The 25,598-nt window shown below is 35.0% G+C and overlaps 1 protein-coding gene across 2 annotated transcripts in view; it reads left to right on the forward strand.

Moving 5' to 3' along the window:
* Positions 1-25,598, forward strand: part of LOC140144323 (xylosyltransferase 1-like) — a 221,606-nt gene that overhangs the window by 91,897 nt on the left and 104,111 nt on the right. For both annotated transcript variants that reach the window (XM_072166147.1, XM_072166148.1), the window contains exon 3: positions 17,170-17,752. In XM_072166147.1, coding sequence (XP_072022248.1) covers positions 17,170-17,752 — 583 coding nt within the window. The remainder of the gene's footprint in view (positions 1-17,169; positions 17,753-25,598) is intronic.

Here is a 25,598-nt window from a genome sequence, read left to right on the forward strand (position 1 = left end):
GCTGTCAAAATCGAAATGTGCGCGCTACAGGAAACAAACTTGGTTTTTTTTTGCCTTAACTTACTTTTTTATCTTGTAGCAGCCATGTTAAATTTGGGAATAGCAGTTCATTGGATGGCATGTTGCATACCATAATCATTTCTAGAGAAGTCATTAACTTACTTTTTATCTTGTAGCAGCAAAGTTAAATTTGGGAATTGTGGTGTACAAGTTAATTGAATGAATATTGAAGAAAAAAAATCAATACTGGAAAGGAGTTGTCAAGATTCTTTAGGAGGTGGGGAGAAGTATATTAAATCATAGAAATACCATACTTGTATATAATTTCACCATTATGATTAATGCAACTCCAGTAAATTGAAAGAAATTTTGTATTCCATCCAAAAATTCTTAATGCAGTAAACAGGTTTTATCTGATAAATATTGCAAAAATCAAATTTGAGATTTTTAACAGGTTCAGGGCACATCTCAGCCTTGCCTAATGTAGAGATAGCTTTAATTGGATTGATGCTCCTGATAGTCAAACCTGGCAAGTGTTATATAAGTTGGCTCAGGAAAAAAGAAGGTAAAAGTTAACACGTTTTGGAGGGGAAAAGCAGATTACTTCTAGTGAGAAGGCAGAAAGGCAAGATTTAACTAAAAAATAACCAAAATAAGAGTGGCATGGGTAGATATGCAAAAAATTGAGGAAATATGTGCTGCTTCTACATATATTTTTGTGTATAACATCGGGCGAAATTTAATTGCCAATAAATTGTGTCAAATGTTGAATTTGCCCGAAAGGAATAATTGTATTTTCTATGTGAAAGGACCCTACTGGTAGTAAGGAATAAAATGAGCTATTCTGTTACAAACAAAAATGCAATGCAAAAAAGGTAAGTTTTGCAAGAAGAAAATTTGATTATAATTTGTTTATAAGCCTAATGCTATATAAATCAGTAACTTGAGCTTAAAAAATGAGAGGATATGGTAAACCCTTAGTGGATGTATATAGCTGAGAGCTGATTCCAGTTATTTTACTAGACAGGAAGTTATGAGACGGAAATCTGTTGGAGGAATAAAGATGAATATGTTGAAGTTGATTCTATGTAACATTGGGTGATGATCGCCCGTAGAAAACGGACGTGAAACCCAGGGTACCAACCCATATCATGGAAATGTGTTAAATTTATGTAACATTGGGTATACATTGAAATGTATTAAAGCAGTGCAGTTGTGAATGGTATGTCAACTTCTCAGATTTATACCTGAAAATGTTCTACAGGTAGACGGACCTTTCATGTAGGGTTGGTTGCCATGGTTGGTCAGGTGGGTTTTTTTTTCCTGGAGGCTTAATCTCCAAAATGCAAATTCTGGGTTGATCAGGCCCTTCCGTTTTCTTATCAAAATATTTTGAAAATGTTTGGGTTATTTAAACTTCCTTCTTTGTCCCCAGAATAAGTCATTAATAATGACATTATGCAAATGGCTCAACAGAATCACTATGATTTTTCCCTATTGGAAAATTTGCATAGTACTTCTTTTCCATTGATTCAATGTTTCTTGAAGTTTCCGTATATCATATTGTCTTGGTTAAAGGTCCAAACAGCTACCCTTACCCATTTATCATGATTTGTTTTCATGGCACATAGCAATCCTTGACACATTATATGAGATTTCTCTCATGCCCATCGTTATACGTGACACACATGCAGGCCGGTGTCTTGAGTAATAGATACAGTCATACCATTATATTGATGTCAAATAGGCCTCAAGTATCGTGGCTTAAAATTTAGGTCTAGCAAGCTCTAGTTTGATCCTACCTTAAGGATAATGTGAAGTGAAATATGGACTTGCATATTGCATGTATTGTGCATTATCGGTATCATGTGCAATGAAGATATGCAAGGAAGTTAAGAAGTGGGAGTCTTTTAGCAGAAATTGAAGAGTATTATACAATGTAGGACACAACGTATGTTTCCTATATCTGGTGATGTAGGAATTGAATGCTGATAGCTTCAGCTCAAAATCTATAGGAAGAATGTTGCTTAAAATATATTTTGTAGGAAATTATACTTGCTTCTTCAAATTATATTGAAAAGTAATGCAGACCCAGGATTTGAAAAACTGTGGCTAAAAATTTTCGTCTTGCAAGTTTTAGTTTGATACTACTACTAGCATACTTTCAAAGATGTTAGGATTTCAGACTATAGAGTAAGTTTGATATTATTAGTATAATGATGAACTTCATAGTTCTAGTCCAATAAAACAGCACTTATTGTGGACTAGAACTATGAATTTTGTCATTGTTTTCAATAACACTCCTGATGAATATATGCAGTAATGATATTATTAGTGTATCATTGCCTTGATTCTCTTTGATTATACTGCATACCTTTATGTTACCATGATGTTTGCCTTAATCACCCAGACTAGATTTTGCGGTATCACAATGTTGTCCAGCCTCCAGCTGACCAGATAGCCAGATACTCAATGTCTCCTAGTATTTCTTTTAATGTCACTTTTAATATACAATGTCCATGCTTAGAGATTTCAATGTACTTGAGTTAACTCAAACATGAGACTTTAAGATAGCAAGAGTTACCTCAAGAACTAGTGTTATAGTATGTTCGGCTTATAATTGGCAAAAAAAACCCAGACTTGTAACATTGTGTATTTGTATAGAATGGCGTGCACACAATTAAGCGCATCACTTCCGCTAGTTGCACATTACGTATTGCGTGCCTGACAATGCTTTAAATGTGAATTTATGCCAGTGTGAGTTGGTGCTTTATTGATGTGTGCAGTAACAAAAAACTAATATTTTTCACCAATTACAAACCGAACAAACTATAGGCATGTTTCTTCTTGTTTGGATCCATTATACATGTCAATGTCATGACAATGAAAAGGTAAGATTTTGAAATGAGAAAAATAATTTTACACTCCGCAGTCAGCACATGTACAAATAGTGTTAAATATATTGTATACAGGGTTTAGTTACAAGGCTTTCTGTAAGATGAGATGATATGCCTAAACATAAGGAAAACGAGAAGAAGGAAAATTAAATTTTATTTTCGCTATCAATTGACAATCAACATCTTCTGTTTCCCCACTGATCCTATAGTATATGCACTGGATTTCAAATTGAAGCACAAGGTGATATATAGTATGGTAAGAGTTACGGTACTTATATGAATGGATGTTATTTGTTATGCATAGATAAAACTGGTTTCTTGTTCCTGAAAATATGGATTTGTTTTAAATAAACAACAGTTTAATTTTCAAATGCAAACCAAATAAAATTTCTGTGAGAATTTGAACTGGTCATGCATTGTGGAAAATGTATGATGAATCTTTGAAGAATACTTTTTTGATCATCAGTGTGTAAATTTGAACAATGGTATTTCCTTTTGCAATTGAATTTGGTCATTATCCAAAATATTGACAAACATACGTGACAACAAGATCTTCAAGCTGATTTGTTGATTTGTGTAAATTGATTTTATCAAGGTACACCATTTTATCTTCTTTTTTTAATTAAGTGAATTGATCAGAAAGTTTTTAAGTGAAATGTTATCTGGTACACATCTTAATTCTTTTTTTCTTTTTTTAGTGAGTGAAATGGTTAACCAGATGTTTCAGAGAGTCTCTCTGTTCATAATAGTGATAATACTTTTCATTATTTGTTTCCAAATAAGTGAAAAGATCAACCAGGTGTTTGTACCAGAATTCCATTTGCGGAGAGAAATTCAATTTTGATCGTCCTGTAATTCACTACAGTTTTGATAAGCAAATGTCTGGGTTGGTCTGCCATGGGGCTATTTTCTCTTGGTTCAAGCCGCTTATGCCAACCTATCAGTGTCTGTATTGATGAATGGTTAAAAGGAAGCCTAGTTCTGCCCGTCTATCATCTGCTACAACATTAAATGTGGCCCAGTTCTACAAATCATAATATTGGTGCAATTTTGGTAAGTTGAATGATTGAAATGAGATTCGGTCGGTCTGCAGTGCAGAACTTAAGGTGTGTTGGAGTAGTCATGGTCGATCAACTCAAAAAAAGAAGAAAAAAAGAATCAGTTTTCAATTTTTTATTGTCTAGATTAGGGGATTAATGAAAAGTTGCACTTTGCAAATTTGAATGGGTATGGAATGCAAAATATTACAAATTGCTTAATGTATTGTAGTTCTCGAGATATTTGTTGTTTTATGAAGATGTTTCTTTTCGACACTCTTGACATCATAACTCAAGAACCATAAGACCTATAACTGTTTAACTGTGATATTTGAATTCTTTGTCCAGCCTGCTTCAAAATAACTGCAACAATTTTTGCCACAGATCATTACTATTTCCAGAATACCACGATTCGACCCATGTACGACAGCAAACTACTCCGACACGCCTTAATGAAACGGGTGAACATCCGGTTGATATTCCTCCTGGCTAAGAGCAATGGGAACATTTGTGAATTAAAATCTTTGACAATGCACATGTGTCGGCACCACCTTAATTTCAAATCTATGACAATTGCATACTGTAATAACATCTGGGGCAAAGCAGTCTCACATCCGGATGTTTTCACATTATGACCTTAAGCTTACTAAATCATTTACTTAACAGAGGGAAGACTATTGGTTCTCAAACAATACAATCTAATCTAACTGATATTAATGTGGCAGCTCTGCCTCTGTACAAACCATTGTGAATCCATAATGATTACCCTGTAATCAAGTTAGAGAACAACTGTGGTTTTTACCTTTGATATAAAGCTGACTTTATTGATGGAATTAAGAAGCGAAAGTAAACGGTAAGCCCAGACCGTCATTAAGGCTACTTAGAATGTCAAGACACTCAATCTCTTGTCAGACAACCAGCCAATTGACACTGCAGTGATCATCAATTTACTAAGTTTGTTAAGGTGTCATTCACCAGTTCAGTACTTTTTCCGTGTGTGATTTTGTGTTGCATATTTAGTAAATGAAATAACTATATTCTTATATAACTTGCTTGGAAACTGTGTTCTTTTTTATTAGTATTTATAGTTCGTGTATGAGGTATACAGTATTACTGTCAACTTCTGTGATATATAAAGATGGACTATAACACCGGTGAGGCACACAGCCTGTAGTGTTTTGTAGGACATCTTATTTGGTAGGTTGGTGAACTTTTATAAACTGCTATCTACTGAAGATAAAATTTCAAAAAAATGGTTAATATTTCTGTTCCAATGCTACCAGCTGCAAGTCTTTTACAGTAAACATCTGTATCTCTGATAAGTGAAATTAATCCGACTATGGAATTTCACTGAGTTGCTATCTACGGAAGATAACATTGAGATTGAATAGACTATGGGATTTTACCTGGTTGCTATCTACTCTAGATACGCATTATAGTTAAAGTGATTGGACTATGGAAATTTACTTGGTTGCTATCTACTGTAGATAAGCATTTAGTGAAATTGATTGGACTATGAGAAATTTTACTGGATTGCTATCTACTGCAGATAAGCATTTAGTGAAATTGATTGGAGTATGAGAAATTTCACTGGATTGCTATCTACTGTAGATAAGCATTTAGGCGAAACACAATTTGGAGTATTGACATTTACTTGGTTGCTATCAACTGTAGATAACCAATTAGTGAAATTGATTGGAGAATGGAATTCTACTGTGTTGCTGTCTACTGTAGATGAGCATTTACTTGAAACAGATTGGACTATATAATTTTCCTGTGTTGCTATCTACTGTAGATTAGCAGTGGGTGAAATTGATTGTACTGGAATTTTACTTGGTCACTATCTACTGTAGATAAACATTTAGTTGTAAATTATTGGATTTGAATTTTTAGTTTTTGCTATCTACTCTACATAAGCATTTAATTGAAATTGATTGGACTATGGAATTTTACTGGATTGCTATCTACTGTAGATAAGCATTTAGTTGATACAGATTGGACTATTGAATTTTACTTGGTTGCTATCTACTGTAGATAACCATTTAGTGAAATTGATTGGAGAATGGAATTCTACTGTATTGCTGTCTACTGTAGATGAACATTTAGTTCAAACAGATTGGACTATAAATAATTTTCCTGTGTTGCTATCTACTGTAGATAAGCATTGGTGAACTTGATTGGACTATGGAAATTTACTTAGTTGCTATCTACTATAGATCTATAAGCATTTATAGTGAAATTGATTGGACTATGGAATTTTACTGGGTTGATAATATTTACTCTAGATAAGCATTTAGTTGAAACACAATTGAAGTATTGACTTTTACTAGGTTGCTATCTACTGTAGATAGGCAATTAGTTAAACTGATTGTAATATGGAATTTTACTGAATTGCTATCTACTGTAGATAAGCATTTAGTTGTAAATTATTGGATTTGAATTTTTAGTTTTTGCTATCTACTCTACATAAGCATTTAGTTGAAACAGATTGGACTATGGAATTTTACTAGAATGCTATCTACTGTAGATAAACATTTAGTGAAATGATTGGACTATGAGAAACTTCTGGATTACTGGATTGCTATCTACTGTACATGTAGATAAGCATTGAGTGAAATCAATTGGACTATGGAATTTTACTGGATTGCTATCTACTGTAGATAAGCATTGAGTGAAATCAATTGGACTATGGAATTTTACTTTATTGCTATCTACTGTAGATAAGCATTTAGTGAAATTGGTTGGACAATGGAATTTTACTTTGTTGCTATCTACTGCATATGAACTTTGTTTATATGAATTAAAAGTATGCAAATATAGTGGTTTGCTATCTACTTCAGATGAACTCTGTTTTGAAATCTATTGTAAGTGTACATTGATGGTTGCTATCTACTGTAGATGATCACTTAGGTTGAAATGTAATGGAAGGATCAATCTTTGGCAGCTTTAGTCATTAGAATCATGATTTTAAAACAACAGAAATGTTTGAAGATATGCAAAGCTTGAGTCACACGAACATCTCCACTTCTACAGCAGGTCATAAGCTCACCATGTTGCAACCATGAACTCTGTGACTTGAACAAAAGCTGTGTTGCAATGCATGAATCAATTTCATAGGCGCCGGCGTAACAAGTAACATTTCTAAGCTCTTAAATTCCGTGCATAGCTATTCGCTACTCGGAATTGTCTCAACGTCATAATCTAGGTAACTGTACTTCGTAATACTCATAAATGGAAAAGGTTTTGGCTTTATAGTTGTGCTGAATTATGGAAGATGTCACATGTGTGAATTAGACGGCATGGAGATTTAGCATTTCAAGCAAAGTGTGTTTTTAAGACTATAAGACACTATGCATTTATCATTGTGGCATGCAGTGATGCCAATAAAATATTTATGCGATTAACTTTCCAATAAGATTAAACTGTGGGTGGTGTTGAAACTGTTTTGCTATGTTTGGTAACATCGTCTGTGAGATGGAGTCATCGGATGAGCTGCACGTGAAACTAACATCATTTCATGTGTGGAAATTTGGAATTATCACATTTTTCATCTCAACTACTGTAAAAGTGTTAATTTTCGCGCAACATTAATTTTCACGCCTTTCGCCGTCAACACAGCTACCGCGAAAATAAAAATGTGTGAATATGTTTATTTCATGGATAGATACGAGGGGGTATCCAAAAGTTTTTGACATCACCAAGAAGCGAAAGAGCTATATCGATAAACATTTGTCAGTGTAATTACTGGTCCTTATGTACATTATGGTCCAAAAATGGTCTCATAAGTATGTTTACTTTTTTTACAGGTGGTGCTAGATGGGCAGTAGGCTTTTTCATGATATTTTTCTTCACTGTGGCCGCATCATCCAAAAGTGATGGACGCGTCCACTTCTTGGCTCATCTGTGAGGGACATGTGGCCAGTTTGGAAATTCCTTTTTCAAAAAGCAACAGTGCCATATGATGGGCAATCATCACCGTAGATAGCTTTCATTTCATCATGGATTTTCTGAGCATTGTAGGCCTAACCCTTCACATGCAGGAACTTAATCGCTGCGTGCCTCAATTTTCACCATTTTATAGGTTATGCGCCTACTGCCCATCTAGCACCACCTGTAAAAAAAGTAAACATACTTATGAGACCATTTTTGGACCATAATGTACATAAGGACTAGTAATTACACTGACAAAATTTGATCGATATAGCTCCTTCGCTTCTGGGTGATGTCAAAAACTTTTGGATACCCCCTCGTATATGTACAAAATGTCACTCAAAATCATGAATTAAAAAAACAAGCAAAGCTAGTAGCTCAAAATCGGCAAAGCATGAAAAATGAATCACGCAAAGATTTCCAATTTTACAGTGTTCAATTTTGTAAAAGATTACGGTTAATACCAAAACGCATGTACTATTCATTTAAGAAAGCCCATGTTATTTATGTAACATTAATGTGCCCTTGATGAGGTAACCTTGGTTGGTGTAACTTGAAAGTATTCCTAATAGTGAAATGAGATTTGATGCAAGTTTGGTGCAGTTCAATTATTGATAACATGATAAACCACTTACTAGGTGCATTTGAAATGAATGCATGACTATATGAACGAAGGTAACCAAGTAACTAGGTATATATCTGCATATTTGTGACCTTTCTGATAAAGTTTCTCCACTCATGTCGGCCTTGCACTTTGGTATAACAACTGTAAATTGACAGTTAAAGAAATTATCTACATAAGCATTTTGTTTTGGCGTGACATTGCTAATTGACAGTTAAAGAAAAGTCTCTGTCTTCTTCTGCTTCTTTTCCCCTCAACCGAACATACCTACTTTCTCTAGATTGATTCCTTTTCGAACTGGAAACATGTCTAAAATACAGCAACTTCTGTTTCATTACTGAGTTGAAGAAGTCTTTCTCCCCTATATCATACCAAACACTCTCATTGGTCCCTATATCATGCCAAACACTCTCATTGGTCCTTTTAGCAATCCACAGAATGTACAGAAGTCTTTCTTGACCTCACTTGAATGGGATAATTTTTATGCAAAACCAAAACTAGTACTTTGTTTTGATGGAGCTATTAATGACATACAACAAAATGTTAAATCCGTAATCAATGTATACTTGTATTCTTAATGTATCACCAATGAATGGAGAGAAAGTGTCAGTCGTGTGACCAACTTCTGTTCCAAAAGACGTCCTCGGGGTATCTATCGTAAGCGATGGATGCGGCACGTAAGAGTGATAGCGCTAAGCAGACTAAGATCCAATGAGGTTAATAGCCTAAAGTGAAATCAATGGTGATATTAGTGTCATTTCATTAAACTCGAACAATTCACGAACCGAAAAGGTTGACATTCTTTCACTACAAATCATGTGAATTCCCATTTATAGGTTTGTTGATAATGGCATGAAAACATTTAAATTCCAAGTCACTTTTTAAAACGGGACCTTCGTCTAAACAAATGCTTGTAAATTTACTTCTTGAAGTCACATTGGATTCAATGGGGTGTCATAATGTGCAGAATTAGATAGTACATCTATTGAAAAATAAATTTACCCAAATGGTTTAGTTTTAAAATTAGGATTTTATTTCCAAGTGTAAGGATACTTTTTGGTGCAGTATATACATGTATAGGCTATATCTGCCACTGGAAATCAGACCATTGGCTCATAGCAGTGGTTGCAGAATTGTGCAGGTTTGAGTCAGTACTTACAAACCCTGGAGATTAGCTCGAGATACTCTAGCTAAAATACAGGTTTACATTTACTATCTTACATTATCTTGCTGTATTTCAACTAGAGCGCCAGACGACAATCTTCCGGTTTTTTTTGGAGAACAATACTATTACGTAAGACGAAGAAGAAACCTGCCTCGGAGCCCGCCCTACTCATTATTTCATTGTACTTATTCCAATTTGCCTCCACACATTACGTAATTAACACAAAGCTTTTGTGAGGATTAGTGAGTGGATAAGAAATTGACAGCGGAGGATACGAAGGACATGCCGATTGTTAGTTGTCAATCATGAATTGCCGCAATGTTTTAGTATTTTACTGCATGGCATTCCGCAAGCACCAAGACAAATTATGCCGTATTTTTCCAAAGATCATCTCATATGAAGTAAGCTGAATGCGATCTGTACTTTTGTTACATTCTGATCGCTTTTGATCACCTATTATCGGCGAATTTGCTTGAAAACACGTGAGTTCATGTTGTGTAAACATAATTAGCATAGACACAAATGAAATTACGATGCAATACAATGCAATTTGAATGCGCAGCAGATCTATAGAAATAACGTGGCCTGGTTTTATGCAGAATTAGACCACGTCTGGGAGATTGGGATAAATCAAGGCCAATCCAATATGGCCATGGTATATGTTACATCACCTTAAGCTAGTATAGCATATCAGGCCTTCCATTGGTGAGGATACACCTCTAGCTCCAGGCTTGTCTTTAGTAACAGCAGCTTGAAGGTTATCATGGATTTTACTGGTAGTTTTGTCTTAAATGATTTTACTTAGAAAAAGTTTACAAGTAGGATGTGTTTAAGTTGCAATGTGTATGCTACATTTGTAGTTGAAAGGAGATTTTTGTTGGGCATGTCTTAAGACTCAACACATGTGATGCAGCAGCCTAAATTAAGCTTCCAATGGTTTTTGCTGGTTCAGGGCAGGCATAAAATTGTGTTTCAGCACAAGCATGAAGATTTTAGTATATGGTTCTCACAAATTTACTGCTATGTAAAATGTAAGAATTCAAAGTTAATGTATTATAATGATAATCAACATTGAATCTGCCCAATCTCTTTCAAAGAATCATTTAATATAATTTATTCTGAAATGGTAGCTCTGTAATGTTCCCTGCTGACAACTTAAAGATCATAAGAATAGGTTAAAACTGGAAGTTAGTAGTATAGCTAAGTAGTTTTATACTTAATTTAAGTAGCAAGAGAACTAAATCGAAATAGCAAAAATAAATCTATGAATGACTCAATGAGATGTGACAGACAGGTGCAAAAAGAGATGCAAGGCTTATTTTTTATTTTCACTTTTGTTATTATGTCCCAACTTCCATTTTCCTAATTGACTACAGCAGTTGCCATGGTAACACTACCATTGCAGCCCCACATTTTGAACAGTTCTATTGATTTTCAGTAACAAATATCCTTGCAATAAAGTAATTATCTGCCCCCACTATTTCTGCTATTTGCCTCTGCACTGTTACTTGACATTGTGCCCCGTTGTCTCGTCTGCAGAATACGAGAACATTGAAAGCGTCTTAATATTCATTGGTTTCTTTGTCACTTGATTTTATTGAAATCACTATGGATCACAATGGCCTCATCCCAGTGGCATAGTCCAATAACCTCAATTAAACAATCATAGTGCAAAATTTGACCTCAAGTTGCAGAGTATGAGTTTTTGTACCCAATGTTTCAAAGGTCATTCAATGAATGTACAATGTATTGGGGTTAAAGAACTGTGTCCTGATAGATGCGCATGTTGTGGATCCTAGTGAATCTCTCATTGGTTTAAAATTCACATCAGATGATTCTCTCTGTCGGGTTGTCCCATCTTGCACTTACCCATTTCTGGCATCTGTCAAAGGGGACACCCTCGCAAAATCCCTATGGTTTGCAGGGTCTTTTAGATTTCAGCCAATTTTTTCTGCGTAGAAAATACCAATTTACCTTTTCTTTTGTAATTATTCGGAGTTAATTCCCCTGATCAGAAATTGACCTTTTACACCAAGTGATATTTGTTTTATATCATGTTGTGTGATTTCCCCCCACTGAATTCATCAGTATTAGTGTCCCCTTTGAGGTGTGAGATGAAACAGTTGAATCCCGGCAAAACAACCGATCGAACCGACTAAATAATGTTAACACTACATAAGAATAAAAATTGAACAGGGGTAAGAGAGTTCAGCTAAGCCGATTTCAGCTTTTATATTGCCAAAATTTATGTGTTTTTTTTTATCTTCAGCCCATTATTTGACATTTTTACCCTGATTTTACTGTTTTTCAGCCTTTTTTTTAGTAATTGCCCTCTTTTTTTTTGGTCTGAGGCTGCTCACACCCCTATATTGAAGCATTAGTGTCCATAAACTTCATATGCAAGGATTCACATGACATTTTGTTTTGTTAGTGCAAGACCTTCCATCTGTTTTTTCATAATTTTACAGAAGTATTTTTGTATTTCTATTTTGTTGCTTTATTGTTTTTCTATTTTTTTTTACTTATATAATTATTGTTTTTTAAATTCAATTACTTGCTTATTCTGTAAAATAGCTTAAAATGTGTCAGGGATGTGTGAGAGTTCCTCTTTTCAGCTGATTTCCTCTTTTTTTGTTGCCAAAATTTATGCGTTTTTCTTTTATTTTCAGCCCATATTTGGCGTTTTTACCCTGATTTTACGCTGTTTTTGGTGATTTTCCTCGTTTTTGGTCTGTGGCCTCTCACACCCCTGATGTGTGCATTTACTCTATTTTCATAATCCATTAATAACTAAATTTCGTCCAAAATGTCACTTACATCGTTCTTGCACAGACCCAACCAATTTGTTTACAATAGATGCAAACTGTGTAATTCAATTTGTTTAATTGGATTCAGTTTCATCTCAATTTAAGTGACCCAAGTCACCCTCAAACCTAGCACCTGTGTGGATGCACAGTCAATTGGTAATACAATATGTTTATAATGTGATTATAGGGTTGCCAAGAGTGTTATATTGTAGCCCAATTGGGTGTTTTTTGTGGGCTACAATACACAAAGTATGGAACATGCATGGTAGGAATCACTACAGGTACAGGGAAGCTTGGAAATGGCTACAACATCACACCATAGACTATAGAAGGATATAGGGTATATGATCACACAAAGGTTGAACTTGAAGACGTCATCAAATATATCAAAAACAATAAGTGAAGATGGGCAGGGCACATCACATTTCAGATCAAATAACAATAGATAGAGAATATATGGTCGAATCCAACGAAAAGTGTACACGGCATGTTCAGGGCCATAACTTAAAAGTATTAATCAATTGGCATTCGCTTTTGTATTGTGTTTATTCGCTTGATCATACGCTTCGCCATATATAATAAGACCCCTTCTGTGAAAAACTTAGACACAGAGACCCCAAAACATGCTATTTTTACCCATTTTTTCAAAATATTTCTTAAAGTATTTTTAAAAACATCTAAATCAGTTATGAAAAGAAGTCATTGGATTGAATCTAAATTGATTTCCCGAAAGGTGTGTATTCAAAGATTGCCTGTTCAATTTTTCACATATTTGTACATATTGATGAATTTTTTGTGATATTTTTTTGAGTGGTATTTTTTTACATTACCTACGAATACAATTTTTCATAGCACTAGATATATCTTTAAAAAATGGAAATCACTAATAAATGCGCAATTGATACAAGCTTTGATATGTCCAATACTGAAATGCATTGTATTAGGACATCTTTATTATTGTGTTTAGCTGCCAGAAATTCTAAATGGCACAAAGGTAGGTTTGGTAAAAAATATGCATTACCTCCGAATACATGTTAAAAGCTGTGTCATTTCCACAAAGTGAAAGAATAGTAAACAATAGTTAAGCAATAGGTGCAGGGTAATACACTCTTTATTTCTACCAAGTTTCAATAGCCTGCGTTTAAATATTTCTGAGATGTCAACAATAAAAGCAAGTATTCAGAGGTAAATTTCGGTAACCGAATGTTACCTACTTAATACAATTTGACATCATGACAGTATTGTGAAACACCGCCATTCATGCCAATGCCCATATTGGTACATAACGAAGGCCTGTATGTTTGCTATCAAATCATATGTCAATGAAAGTTGCGAATTCACATACATGCCCACCATGCAAAAAGTGAATACGGCTTAATTGTTGAAAAATATGTACTGAAATAGACGACGGTCTGCTCATTTGAAAGAAAAATCAGATTCAAAGAAGATTAGAAGGGATAAATACTTGGATTTGTCAACTGTCATGTGTGCTTCATTTTAAATGTTTACCGACCTTCTGGTTTCTGAGTAATTTGTGTCCAAATTGATTTATTCAAGGTAACTTTTGACGTTTTTCGCTAAGGTTACCTACTTAATACCATGGAAAAAACGACTGTTCTCATTGTCTCATGATTTAGACAACACAGTGATGGACCCTGGTATATAGCTAATTGTAGTTGCCCTCAAACGAAAGGCCACAAGACGTAACTGACTCCAAGATGGACTTCACAAGTCTGCAATAACGGTTTTAAGCGATTTGTGTGCAATTAAGCAAATTAAAGTCACTTTAGTGCCTTTGTTTCTTACTTCAATCCTCTTTCAACCGCTGTGAACCGACATTATTAATACATGATAGGGTCTAAAGTATCAATAAACGCACATAAAGAAAATAATACATTCAAAGTGCTTTATAAAATGAAGTTTTGATTGCGATATCCACCAAAAGTCTAATTCTTACCTACAAATACTGAAATGTTACTTACTTAATACAGCATAATACATGACATGTGTAATGAAGTGTCCCTACCAATGGAAATTAATTGTCAAAAACTTTAAGCGGTACCCCAGGACACTATTATTACCCATATAATGGATTCATTCAACAGTTATTTATTATGTAAAATTGCTGATTAACTACTTGTATATCAAAATGAAGTGGTCAAAATCTTGCTAAAAGCATCTTTTTTTTTTGATCTAAGGTAATAGCATTTATTCATTTGGACGTACCATCTGAAAGAGATCTAAAAACTACCATTTTGTTAATTCATTACCATAATAGCAAAATTTAAACCTCTAAACTCAATATAGATATTGTTAAATCGCTCATGTTACCTACTTAATACACGGGTTCTTCACCTTTTCATTGTATAAAGCGTTAGGTGTATGCGTATAATTCCTAATATTCTTGAAAACATATATCCTACTCGTTCTTATACAATGTGTAAATTGATTCATACTCATTTGATAAATAAAATACAGAAACTGACCCAAACTTCATTTTCAAAAATAAACTAGCATAAATTGACTAAGATCATATTGATCGCGTTATAAAAATAAAAACAAATATTTTCTGGTTGAGCTAGCATTTTCCTGACACCCTGTGGTCTACATTACACCTAAAAAGCGTTAATGGGAATATTCCATTTGTTTTAGGTTGATTAGTATTGCGATAGTGAAAGCATCCTAGTGGTATTCGTAGGTAACATTGGGTTTTGATATCACATTTACTATCACACGTCCTGGATTTATTTTTCAAGATTAGTAATGGCACTTTTGGTTCCTATAAGGCCAATATGTCATCAATCAATAGGCAAAAGGAAAAAATTGTGGAGACATTTTTTATTTCGGACTTTTATTTTTGGCCCGTGGACACTTTTGGTTGGATTCGACCATATAGGCTATATGTGTATCATTGGATACAGAATAGAGGCTGAGGACAAGTTCACAAAGTAGGGGTTGGTCAAAAAATGTAGAAATTGTTACGCTTGCAGGCATTATGATGAAAGCGGTACACTGGGCAGAACGAAATAGCACCAGGCTGCCCCCCTATTGGGAATCATAACCTTTGTCATGCCTATGGAAGACATGACCTTAATCGTCCATACAGGGAGTGTGAATTTCAAATGGGTTTAACTGAATGGGTGACTCCATTTGAAATCTACACACCCGAGTGAGCGATTAAGGTCATACCTTCCATAGGGGTGTATGGATTTCAACTGGAATAGCCTATTACATTGCATTAAGCATACTTATATATAGTGCCGATGTGATCGCAGTCCTTACAAAAACATTTAAAAAATACTATAATCGTAGACTAATTCGTAGTCCTAACCCTAAATTCTTAATTCTAACCTAGCCTTACAACAAGGTTTTGCCTGGAGCCCTGCAGTGGGAGCGCTTGCACAAGCTGCTCGCGCTCACTGTCGCGGCTTCGCCGTTCACCCCTCCTCAGTATGGAGAGCGAGGTCTTTGACAAAGACTAATTCTTACCCTAATCCTACCCTAAAATCCTATACCTGGTCCTACCTTTTGGAGGTTGGCGATATTTCCAATATCGTACTCTAACTTACATTTGATTACTTGAATATCTTAGGCTACTTATTTTTTGTGACAATCTGTCAAAATTGAGGTTTAAAAAAATGTTATATCTTGCACTGCAGTTAAAACCATAGTGCAAGATATATAACATTTTTTCACGCTCTGGGAAAAAAAATCACGCTATTTGTGACCGAATTTCAAAAATCAATTTCCTACGCCATACAAGTTATATTTGCTTGATCACGTCTCAATAGGTAATACAATATGTTTTTATTGGGTTATCATAGGAAAGACATCTTCCTATGCATAGGAAAGCAATAGAACTTAACAGATGCTATCAAATCACTAGTAAGATCTAATTGCTTATTGAATACTGAGTGTATGGTGCTGTGTCATTGACATTGTTTTTAAAGGAGACATCCAGAGGTTTGATTCTGTTTAATGTAATGTACCTAAATGCTCCAGATTTTTTTAGGTCAACTTTGATCATACTTTTTTTCTATAAATAAACTCATCAGGACAAACCCCTGCATTAATTCATGCACATCAGTAGAACTTGATCAGTTACACCGGATCATGAAGAGGCAAATGGCAGACTGGAGGTGCTATAAAAAGTAGCAAACCTCAGATAGCTTGTGAAGGGTAGTTGTGGCAGAGGCTCTTACTAGAGCTAGCACATCAAAAGCTTTTTTATTTGGCTAATTTAAGCTCTCTGTACATTAAGGCGTGTGTACAAGAAAGCCAAGTCTATGTGAAATATACAACTTTTCAATATTTCAGCAGCCACAAAATTAACATTCCATTCAAAACACCTTCAGCTGTAAATTGGACTTGTATACATGGCTGTCCACATCTTCAATGCAGGGGCGGATCCAGGTTTTTGAAAGTGATCCTTTGCTAATGAAAAGTGTGCTATTAGCCATTCTAGGGGAATGTGAGGGGGCAAACACCTTTGGAATCAATTTCTCAAAAATGTGGGGATAAATTGCAATCAAAACTTTAAAAAAAAAATTTAAGAGCAAGTCCACCCCTGGATCCATACCATGCTTCAATGGACTGCCACCTTCAGTGATCATCATTATGCATATAATCATGTGATAAAGATGCTTAAAATGTTCTTAATGAATGGTGTAATAATTGTGTGTCTGTTTTTGTTTTAATCTCTCATCTACAGGTCAAAGACCATGCCTACCCATCAGCCAATCAGAATCAAGATAATGAAGTTCCAGTGAAGGTGTTGCCAAATTCGAATCTTCCAACTCTTTCAATACATGCCGAAAAAGGCGGCAAAAATTCCAAAGGTGCTAACAACAATAAAAGTAGTATTCCAAAAAGAACTCGAAAGATCCAAAGAAAACGCGAAAACCAACAGGGTGAACTCAATGCAATAAACGACAGAACTAAGTTACAACGAGGTGGCGCTGGTGCCCCTGTGGACCAAGAAACTGATAATTCAAATCATTTAGCAAATAGTGCACATGTACAGAATCCAAATCAACCGGTCGTGGGGTCAGATAATCCAAAAGACGCCCTCGGTAAACACTATCGTAGTACTATGGTGCGTATTACGCCAACTGGTAATGTCACAATGACGTTAGACTATGTTGCTAAGTGTCCTATAGAAGCAAGGGACGCCATCTCAGCACTGAGTCGGGCTAAGACAGCACAATGCAAGCAGGAGATAGCAGATATAGTGTGTCAGGAACAAAAGGCACCATTGTTTCCAACTCAACTGCCAAGATATTGTCCATTAGAAGGTGAGTTCGGGCAAAATGACTGTTATAGGAATTTCTGTGTAAGGTCCCATTAAGGGGTGGGGTATGAGCGTTTGGATAGTATCTTTTGTGGGACATGAGAGCACATCAGATGATAAGACATATCGAATTGCATTCTGAATAAGAGGAATGTCCTTCTGATATCAAATAATTAAATTTTTTTGAAAAATATAATACACATTTTATGGCAAATGAATTTTTGATATTTAACAGTCCTCGAAGTAAACTTTATAAATATTATGATATGTACTTCAAGTGTATGTAGCTGGGATGAAAAGCCGACGATCAATTGAAAATTTTGACATTTCATATTGAAGATAATTATGGAGTGCTCTCATGACCAACAAAAAATACTGTCCAAACGCTCATACCAGAGCCCTTAATTTAAAAGTTTGTGATATGCTGCCCTCTAGAGTAAGTATGATACAAAGGGATAGTGTATAGTTATCTGGTGCTCATTACTATGTAAAAACCATTAAAATGTTTTTTCTCTCGGCTTTAGTAACAACCAGCTTAAACATGTTAATGGTGACAAAATCTGATATCTTTGGACCAAAATAAGCCAACTCACAACATTGGATACTTTGCATAGAGTGAGAGAGATTCTGGTGCAGACCAAAATTTTAAGAAAAATTGCTGACAACTGAAAAATAATTGGTGGATGCTGTGAGTAGGTTGTCCAGACAAGTTTCTTTTCCTTAATTTGAACACTGGACGCAACGTTCCCGGAACCACCGCTAGGTGGCAGCACACGACGAAAGCTTTGATGGAACACCTTATTTACTTTCATATTGAAAAACCAGGTAATGCTCTGAGATGCCTGAGATATCTATGATGTAGCCACCATTTTGACATTGTAGCGCATGGAATGCCTTAGAATGGTTTCAAAAGGGTTGGAAACGCTGATAAATATACGAAACAGCATAGATCTGGGCCAAAAAAGTGCATTTAATCGACAGATCTAATAGACCTGTGACGTCCGTGTGACGTCACAGGTCTATACATGTACAGGTAGCCGGGTATAGCCCCCTTCATCTGGCCAGACGCCACCAACGGCATCTATCTCTAGTTCCGAAAAACTCTGGATATTCTTCAGCAATGATGGAATAGTGTAGGGAAAGAATTAAGGACAGAATTAGTGTTGCTAATCATATTTTGCTGATAGATCACACTTGTATGGATTCCATTGCACCTTTTAACAATTTTTCCTGATTTTCCACTTCAATATGGGCTGCTGCCGGTGTAAATTAAATTTGTGTAAAATTTGCTCCGTTTTCATTAAGGGATCTAAAATGAGCGTTTATTAACGTTTCGACAGTATTTTTTGGGGACATGAGAGCACCTCAGACCGAGCGAATTGTATTCTGAATACGGAGCATGTCTGTCTGATATCAAATAATTTTCAGTTTTTGAAAATCACAATATAATACAAATTTTACGACAAATTATAAAAATTTGATATTTTTCAAATTTTTGATATATAACAGTCCTCGAAGTAAATTATATAAATCTAATGACATATTCTTAAAGTGTATGTAGCAGGGAGGAAAAGCCGACGGTCAATTGAAAATTTTGACCTTTCATATTGAAGATATGGATTTTTTTCCCAAAAGACCTAATTTTTTTGGTGTTTTGGGAAAAAAATCCATATCTTCAATACTGAAAGGTCAAAATTTTCAATTGATCGTCGGCTTTTCATCCCACCTACATACACTTTAAGTATAAATCATCAGATTTATAAAGTTTACTTCAAGTACTGTTAAATATCAAAATATCAATTTTTAATGATTTGCCATAAAATTAGTATTAAATTGCGAATTTCAAAAATCAAAATTATTTGATATCAGAATGACATTCTTCATTCAGAATGCAATTGATATGTCTGATGTGCTCTAATGTCCCACAATAAATACTGTCCAAACGTTCATACCCCAGCCCTTAACGCCTAGCTGTCAAGAGCTGCAATATACTACTAATGTGAATTTAGCTGCACACTGATGTTAGATATTAAAATACCATTTGAAATCTACCATTCCCCTGAGGAAGATTTTAAGAAAGTCTTCTTCAGAGTTCCACAGAGGGAGTATGTTTTTCAAATGGAATTGTCTTGGGATAATTCTTTTGAAACCCATTTAGCAATGTATGGCTTTACATATATCTTCCACAACTGGAGTGAGTGTTTCAAAATCAAAGTAACCCAGTTGTCTAATGTCTATTCTATTTGAAACCCTGACTCCCTCTGTGGAAAAACATTGGTTAAATCTTCCACAGGGGGAGTGTGGATTTCAAGTGGAATAGCCCACTTTCAAAGGCATCTTATAGAGGCCACTTGAAATTGAAATCATTGGTGCATAAGAAAATGAACCTGACACTTTAAAAGCTTCCGCTTTTATCATCATTTAGCTAGTTTTATATACTTGCAAACAAAGAGGTAAAAGGTTTAATTATTGTTTCGTTAAATGCATCCAATCAATTAATTATGTCTGGGAGGTATAGAGCATTGATCAATGTGACCCTTTTTTAACCACCATTACAAACATTTACATTTGCTGTATATAGTTGCATTGTGTATATGTGTTATTTTGCACAACTTGTGTTTTTAGGAAATCTACAAAAAAAAAAAATTCAGGGAGGGGGAAGGACGTTAAAAACTGTTCGCACATCTGATGTATAATAGTACAAACAACTGTAGCTGTGTCTAATATCTGTGTCCCATTGGTGTGAAATTTTTAATGTGATCTCGGTGTTCAATGTGTCTATATTTTATATGATATGACATACATCTGGCACAATTTTTACGTCATTCTCAATGGCAACTTATGCTGCAAGGTACATCATCAATCGCCTCCGGGGTAATCATCAGCATTTTTCAAATATCAAAATTCCCAAAACCCAGCGAAAATGAAAAATTTAAATGCCTTTTTTTCATGTTTTTCAAAATATATTGGAATTGTCTTTCACAAATGCAATATTCTTTTTAAGTGCAAAATTCTGTTAAGTTTCGATGAGTGGTTTTAAAAAGTTTTGATCAATCACTTTTGATGCAAAATTAATGACTTAAATTTTCCTAAATTCAGAACAAAACCATGATGTCCGCCCTAATATTTTTCATAGTAAACTGGCTTAAGTTGCACTCTTTCTCAACATTTATTTTCAAAATGATAACACTGATACTGTTAGAATCTCAGGGGAGGAAAATATCTGGGCTATAGTAGGAATTTCAATTGAATGAACATAGCTTTCAACTGGTGTACTCAGTGTTCGATTTGCCAGGATTAGCATAGCAAAATGCTACTCACAAGTTGGAAATTGCTACTCAAATCTGAAAGTGAGTAGCATTTTTTGCTACACAAAAAAATATACGAAAATCGATCACTGACTGTACGCAATCCAACGGTGATTGTATATATATCGCATATTTCAAACTACAATGCAAATGCACAACCTTGGATACAATACTAACCAATCACGATTCCATTGGCATGGTTGGAATCGCTTCTGCATTACTCACGCACAGTCGCACACGCTGGCATACATCAAGCAGTGGATGCAAAAAATCGTCACGCTATGTCAGGCTGCGCTCATTCACTTGAAATTGCTACCCTAGGTTTACAATAAGGTACAGCACCCACGAGTTGCACTTTATTCTGCAAGTATGCAATATGCACTGTTTTCAAACAGTGGTGGTGCCAAGAATTTTTTTCGGTGGGGGGGAGCATGGGGAAAATGAATTTTAGGGGGGCAGAATTTTACGTAATTTTGGGTTTTACTGGGGGGCAACAAGGGGGGGGGGCAAGAGTTCTGGCTGGGGGCATTTACCCCCATGCCCCCATGGTACCGCCACTGTTTCCAAAATAATCCAGAGGGTGTGTGATGGGAGTGGCATACCAGATTTAAAGTTGCGGCACTCTATGCTATAAAAATAAAACTACAAGGTTTAAAAATGACATGCTTAAAGAAAAAAATACTGTAGGTAATCCAATAAGCAAAATGCATTGTTATATGTGACCATCCACCACAACTGAGCCCGGATGTCGCCAGTGCCACTATTGAGATATATGCTCCATTGAAGTTAACAATAAACAATAGGAAGCAAAGGATTTATTGACTGTTTTATTGATTTTTCATTACTTTAAATGTCAAGTACTATAGACATGATAGTATACATCATTTTAAAGCTAATTTCAAGCAGAATATTTTGGTTGAATATCTCAAAAATGATGATTGGCGACTTCAGGGCTCAGTTGTGCCGAGGGGTCACATATGTTATATTTTATTTTATTATTTTTCGTCAGGCTTCAAATTCCAGATATTTATCGGCAAATCATTTAAAAAAGACATGTTTTTTTTAAAAATTACTGTAGGTATTCCAAAAAGCAAGATGCATAGAATTATGTTATATTTACTTTATTATTTTTTGCCAGGCTTCAAATTCCAGATATTTATCGGCAAATTATTTGCAAAAGTAGATTTAATGTTAAACAGAGAGAGCTTTTAGGAAAGGTAAAGATTGATTTTCAATATGGGGTATTGATTTCATCTAAAACAAATTCTACCAGAAGAATATTTGAAAAACAAATCTAGGCACTTTCTGCATTAGAATATAATATTTATCTGGATTCCTCAAATTAGAAAAAGAAAAAAGGAAAGTGGTAAAATTGCTCCCCCTAAAAATCCCTACAGGATACAAATCTGTGTTTTTGTTAGCCTAAATTCTAGTTTCTGCGATTTCATACAATCCTAGAGATGTACTCTGTTTTTAACTGGGAGTATGTCAATAATGCAAATAGGAAAGGATTCAGTGTCATATTACAGAGGGTGTTGATCAATATATTGCCACCAAAGTAGTTGAGACCCATTTCAAAATGGCGTATTTATATACCCCACTATGTATATACCCCCTTTTTTTTAAATAGTTCATGGCAGCCTACTCGGTGCAGTTTTAAATTCTCCTGGCAAACATAGACATAAAAAGTATATTGCTTTACTAAACACACATCTTTGCCACAATTTTGTTACAAAAGCAAGTATATAAGTACAGCCAAGAAAAAAGTGAAGTTATATCAGCATCCCATGTGCAGAGATAGCTTTTAAAATGTTGTATTTAAAGAACATTTCTTTTTTCGTTACGTTTTCAAAGTTTCAAAGTTTTCGGGTTGTTTTTGTTTTTCGAAATAAATCCCAAAACATGGAAATTTGCTTGCTAAAAGTCCAAAATTGACAGTAATGAGCAAAAGTTGTGGAGACTGACAAAGTTTTTGTGGCTTATATACTCTATGAAAAAGAGCAAGTTTATAATGTCAAAGTAGTGGAGAGAAATTATTTGATATTCAGGTGGGTATTAATGACAAACACCTGTCCTATTATCATATATTGTTACCCTTTTAAGATAAATCATTCTCTGCATTCCTGGTTTGAGCAAAACAAGGAAACCTTATCAAATTAGACCCATGGATTTTGTTTCAGTGCTTGTGTTCTAAAATTATCTTAAACGTAGCAATCATTGTCAACATTTACCTGTCGCTTCCCACAAGGTATAATCAATGTTTATTCATCAGTTACCAATACCATACTCCCAAATCTTAAAGGAGTATTTCGTGATTCTAGCATCCTCTTTTTGTGGTATGTTTTGGTAGATAATCATGATAAAAGCTTATTCCCATAAGCTTCATAGGCCACTGTGTTGTAATTTCGTTCTATAAACAGAACAGAAATACAAATTCAACAATATCTCTGCCAAGCTAATGAATCTGCAACAATTTTTTGCACACAAGCATTATGTAACATAGCCAGAGGTTTTGATGGTATAAAAATATCAACCTTTTTAAAAGAAAAGTGGGGGATGAAGCTGTGGAACACAATGCCCCTTAATTCATTTGAGTGCAGGAAGCTACTGTAGGAAACCATAACAAAGGATGTTAGTTTGAGGGAAACTTTTTTCTGTGATAAAAAGTAATTGTATCAGTATCACAGGATAATCAGAAAGCATTGTAAGCTGTGTTTTTCCTGCCTATGCCTTAAGGTGTATTCAGTATGCATTCAGTGTGCATTCAGTATTTAACAAACCTTCTGTTTAAACTACAAAAGTTGCTTAGTTTGAAGAAGAGTTAACAATCATTATTTAAAAACTAATTAATTTAATCCGAGCTCCTAATTCTTAGTTCTACAAAGATAACTTGGTATATGAAGCAACTGAGGTACTTTGATCATGTTGATGAAGCGATTAATGTTTAGTTTGACAAAGCAATATTGGGCTATTCATTTGAAATCCATAACCCCCATGGAAGGAATGGCCTTAATCTTCCACACAGGGAGTGTCAAATGGGGTTACCTAAATGGGTGGCTCTATTTGAAATTCACACCCCCTGTATGGGATATTAAAGTTATGCCTTCCATAGGGGGTTATGGATTTCAACTGGATTAGCCCATTGTCATTTAGCAGTGCAGATGCACCCATTGTTGTAGTGTATTTTTCATATTCTGTGTTCTTAGATTTCAATGGAATTGCCACTTCATCAAAGGTTAATTGGTCTCCTATCTATTGCAGACCTGAAACTTACCTATTTTCAGCTGATTTCCTCTTTTTTATTCCTGAAATTTATGTGTTTTCTTTTATTTTCAGTCCGATTTGAGCCATTACCCCAATTTCAGCTTTTTTCCTCTTTTTTTAAATTTAAATAAAGACCCTGTTTCAGGTCTTCTATTGATAAGCTAGCTCATATCATAAACTTGAAAAGCATCACTAAAATTATTTTCAATTTTTTAACGAAAACTCGCCATGCATCATGGGGTAGCGTAACAGGAAGTGCCTTGGTAATCTGAGTCACTTAACGCTCTATCATGTCAAGTTTGGTTCTCTCAGACTGTGCATCATTTACCTGAGAGCGTTATTTGGAGAGCACCGCAGAGTAAACCTCAGGTGGTTTTATACCAAATATAGCTTCACAGGAAAAAAAAGAAGCTTGTGAAAAAGAGATGGTAAAGAAAATCAATGTTTGTTACTGCGACTCTGCAGGAACCTTAAACTCTCATTGGGGTAAACGACCATAGGGTGTCCGGGGATCATATTTCTTCATACTATCTGTGCGCATAACATGTCGGTAACATACTTGCACAAGTCAGCTGTGCAACCAGCTCGTTTTGCCTCAATTTTCCTCTAAGTGAGGTTGACTGAAAGGAAGAATATAAAATGTGTTGGAATGAATCTTTTACTATATTTTTGTATTGTACAGAAAGTTACACTTTTGAATTTGTTTGAAAAAACTTACTTACAAACTTTTAGACCTTGCCATGAATGACTTTCAATCAATTAGAAATTTTCGCTTGACAAAACCAGTAAGTTTTTACTAACTCTAATATTTCGTCCTACACGTCGGAGGACTTCTTCAGATGTGAAACATCTGATCCACTTTCCCGGGAAACTGACTTCCGGTTGTGATTGGTCTTGTATCCAGTCTTTAAAAGTGGGTCATATACGTGACTTAGGAAATAAGTGCCTTCCTCTCTATTCATGGTTTTGTCAAGCGAAAATTTCTAATTGATATGTCTTACAAACCTGATAAATCTATTCACTGACTTTCAATCAATTAAACAAATCAACAAGACATTGCAACAGTTCATCCAATCAATTGCATCATTTGGCATAAACCATATACTCTTGGATTTGCCAGTTTGCAGTTTTTTGGTTCTGATCCAAAAGTTCCACATAATATACCTTGAAAATGTACATGTAATGTGATATACACAAAGCAGCATTCTTTCTTTTTTCCCTTGTACAACACCTGTTAATTTCAACAAAAATAGATATGAAGTTCACTTTGTGGGTTAT

Source organism: Amphiura filiformis, unplaced genomic scaffold, assembly GCF_039555335.1.
Source record: "Amphiura filiformis unplaced genomic scaffold, Afil_fr2py scaffold_49, whole genome shotgun sequence".
In the NCBI taxonomy this organism is placed as follows: domain Eukaryota; kingdom Metazoa; phylum Echinodermata; class Ophiuroidea; order Amphilepidida; family Amphiuridae; genus Amphiura; species Amphiura filiformis.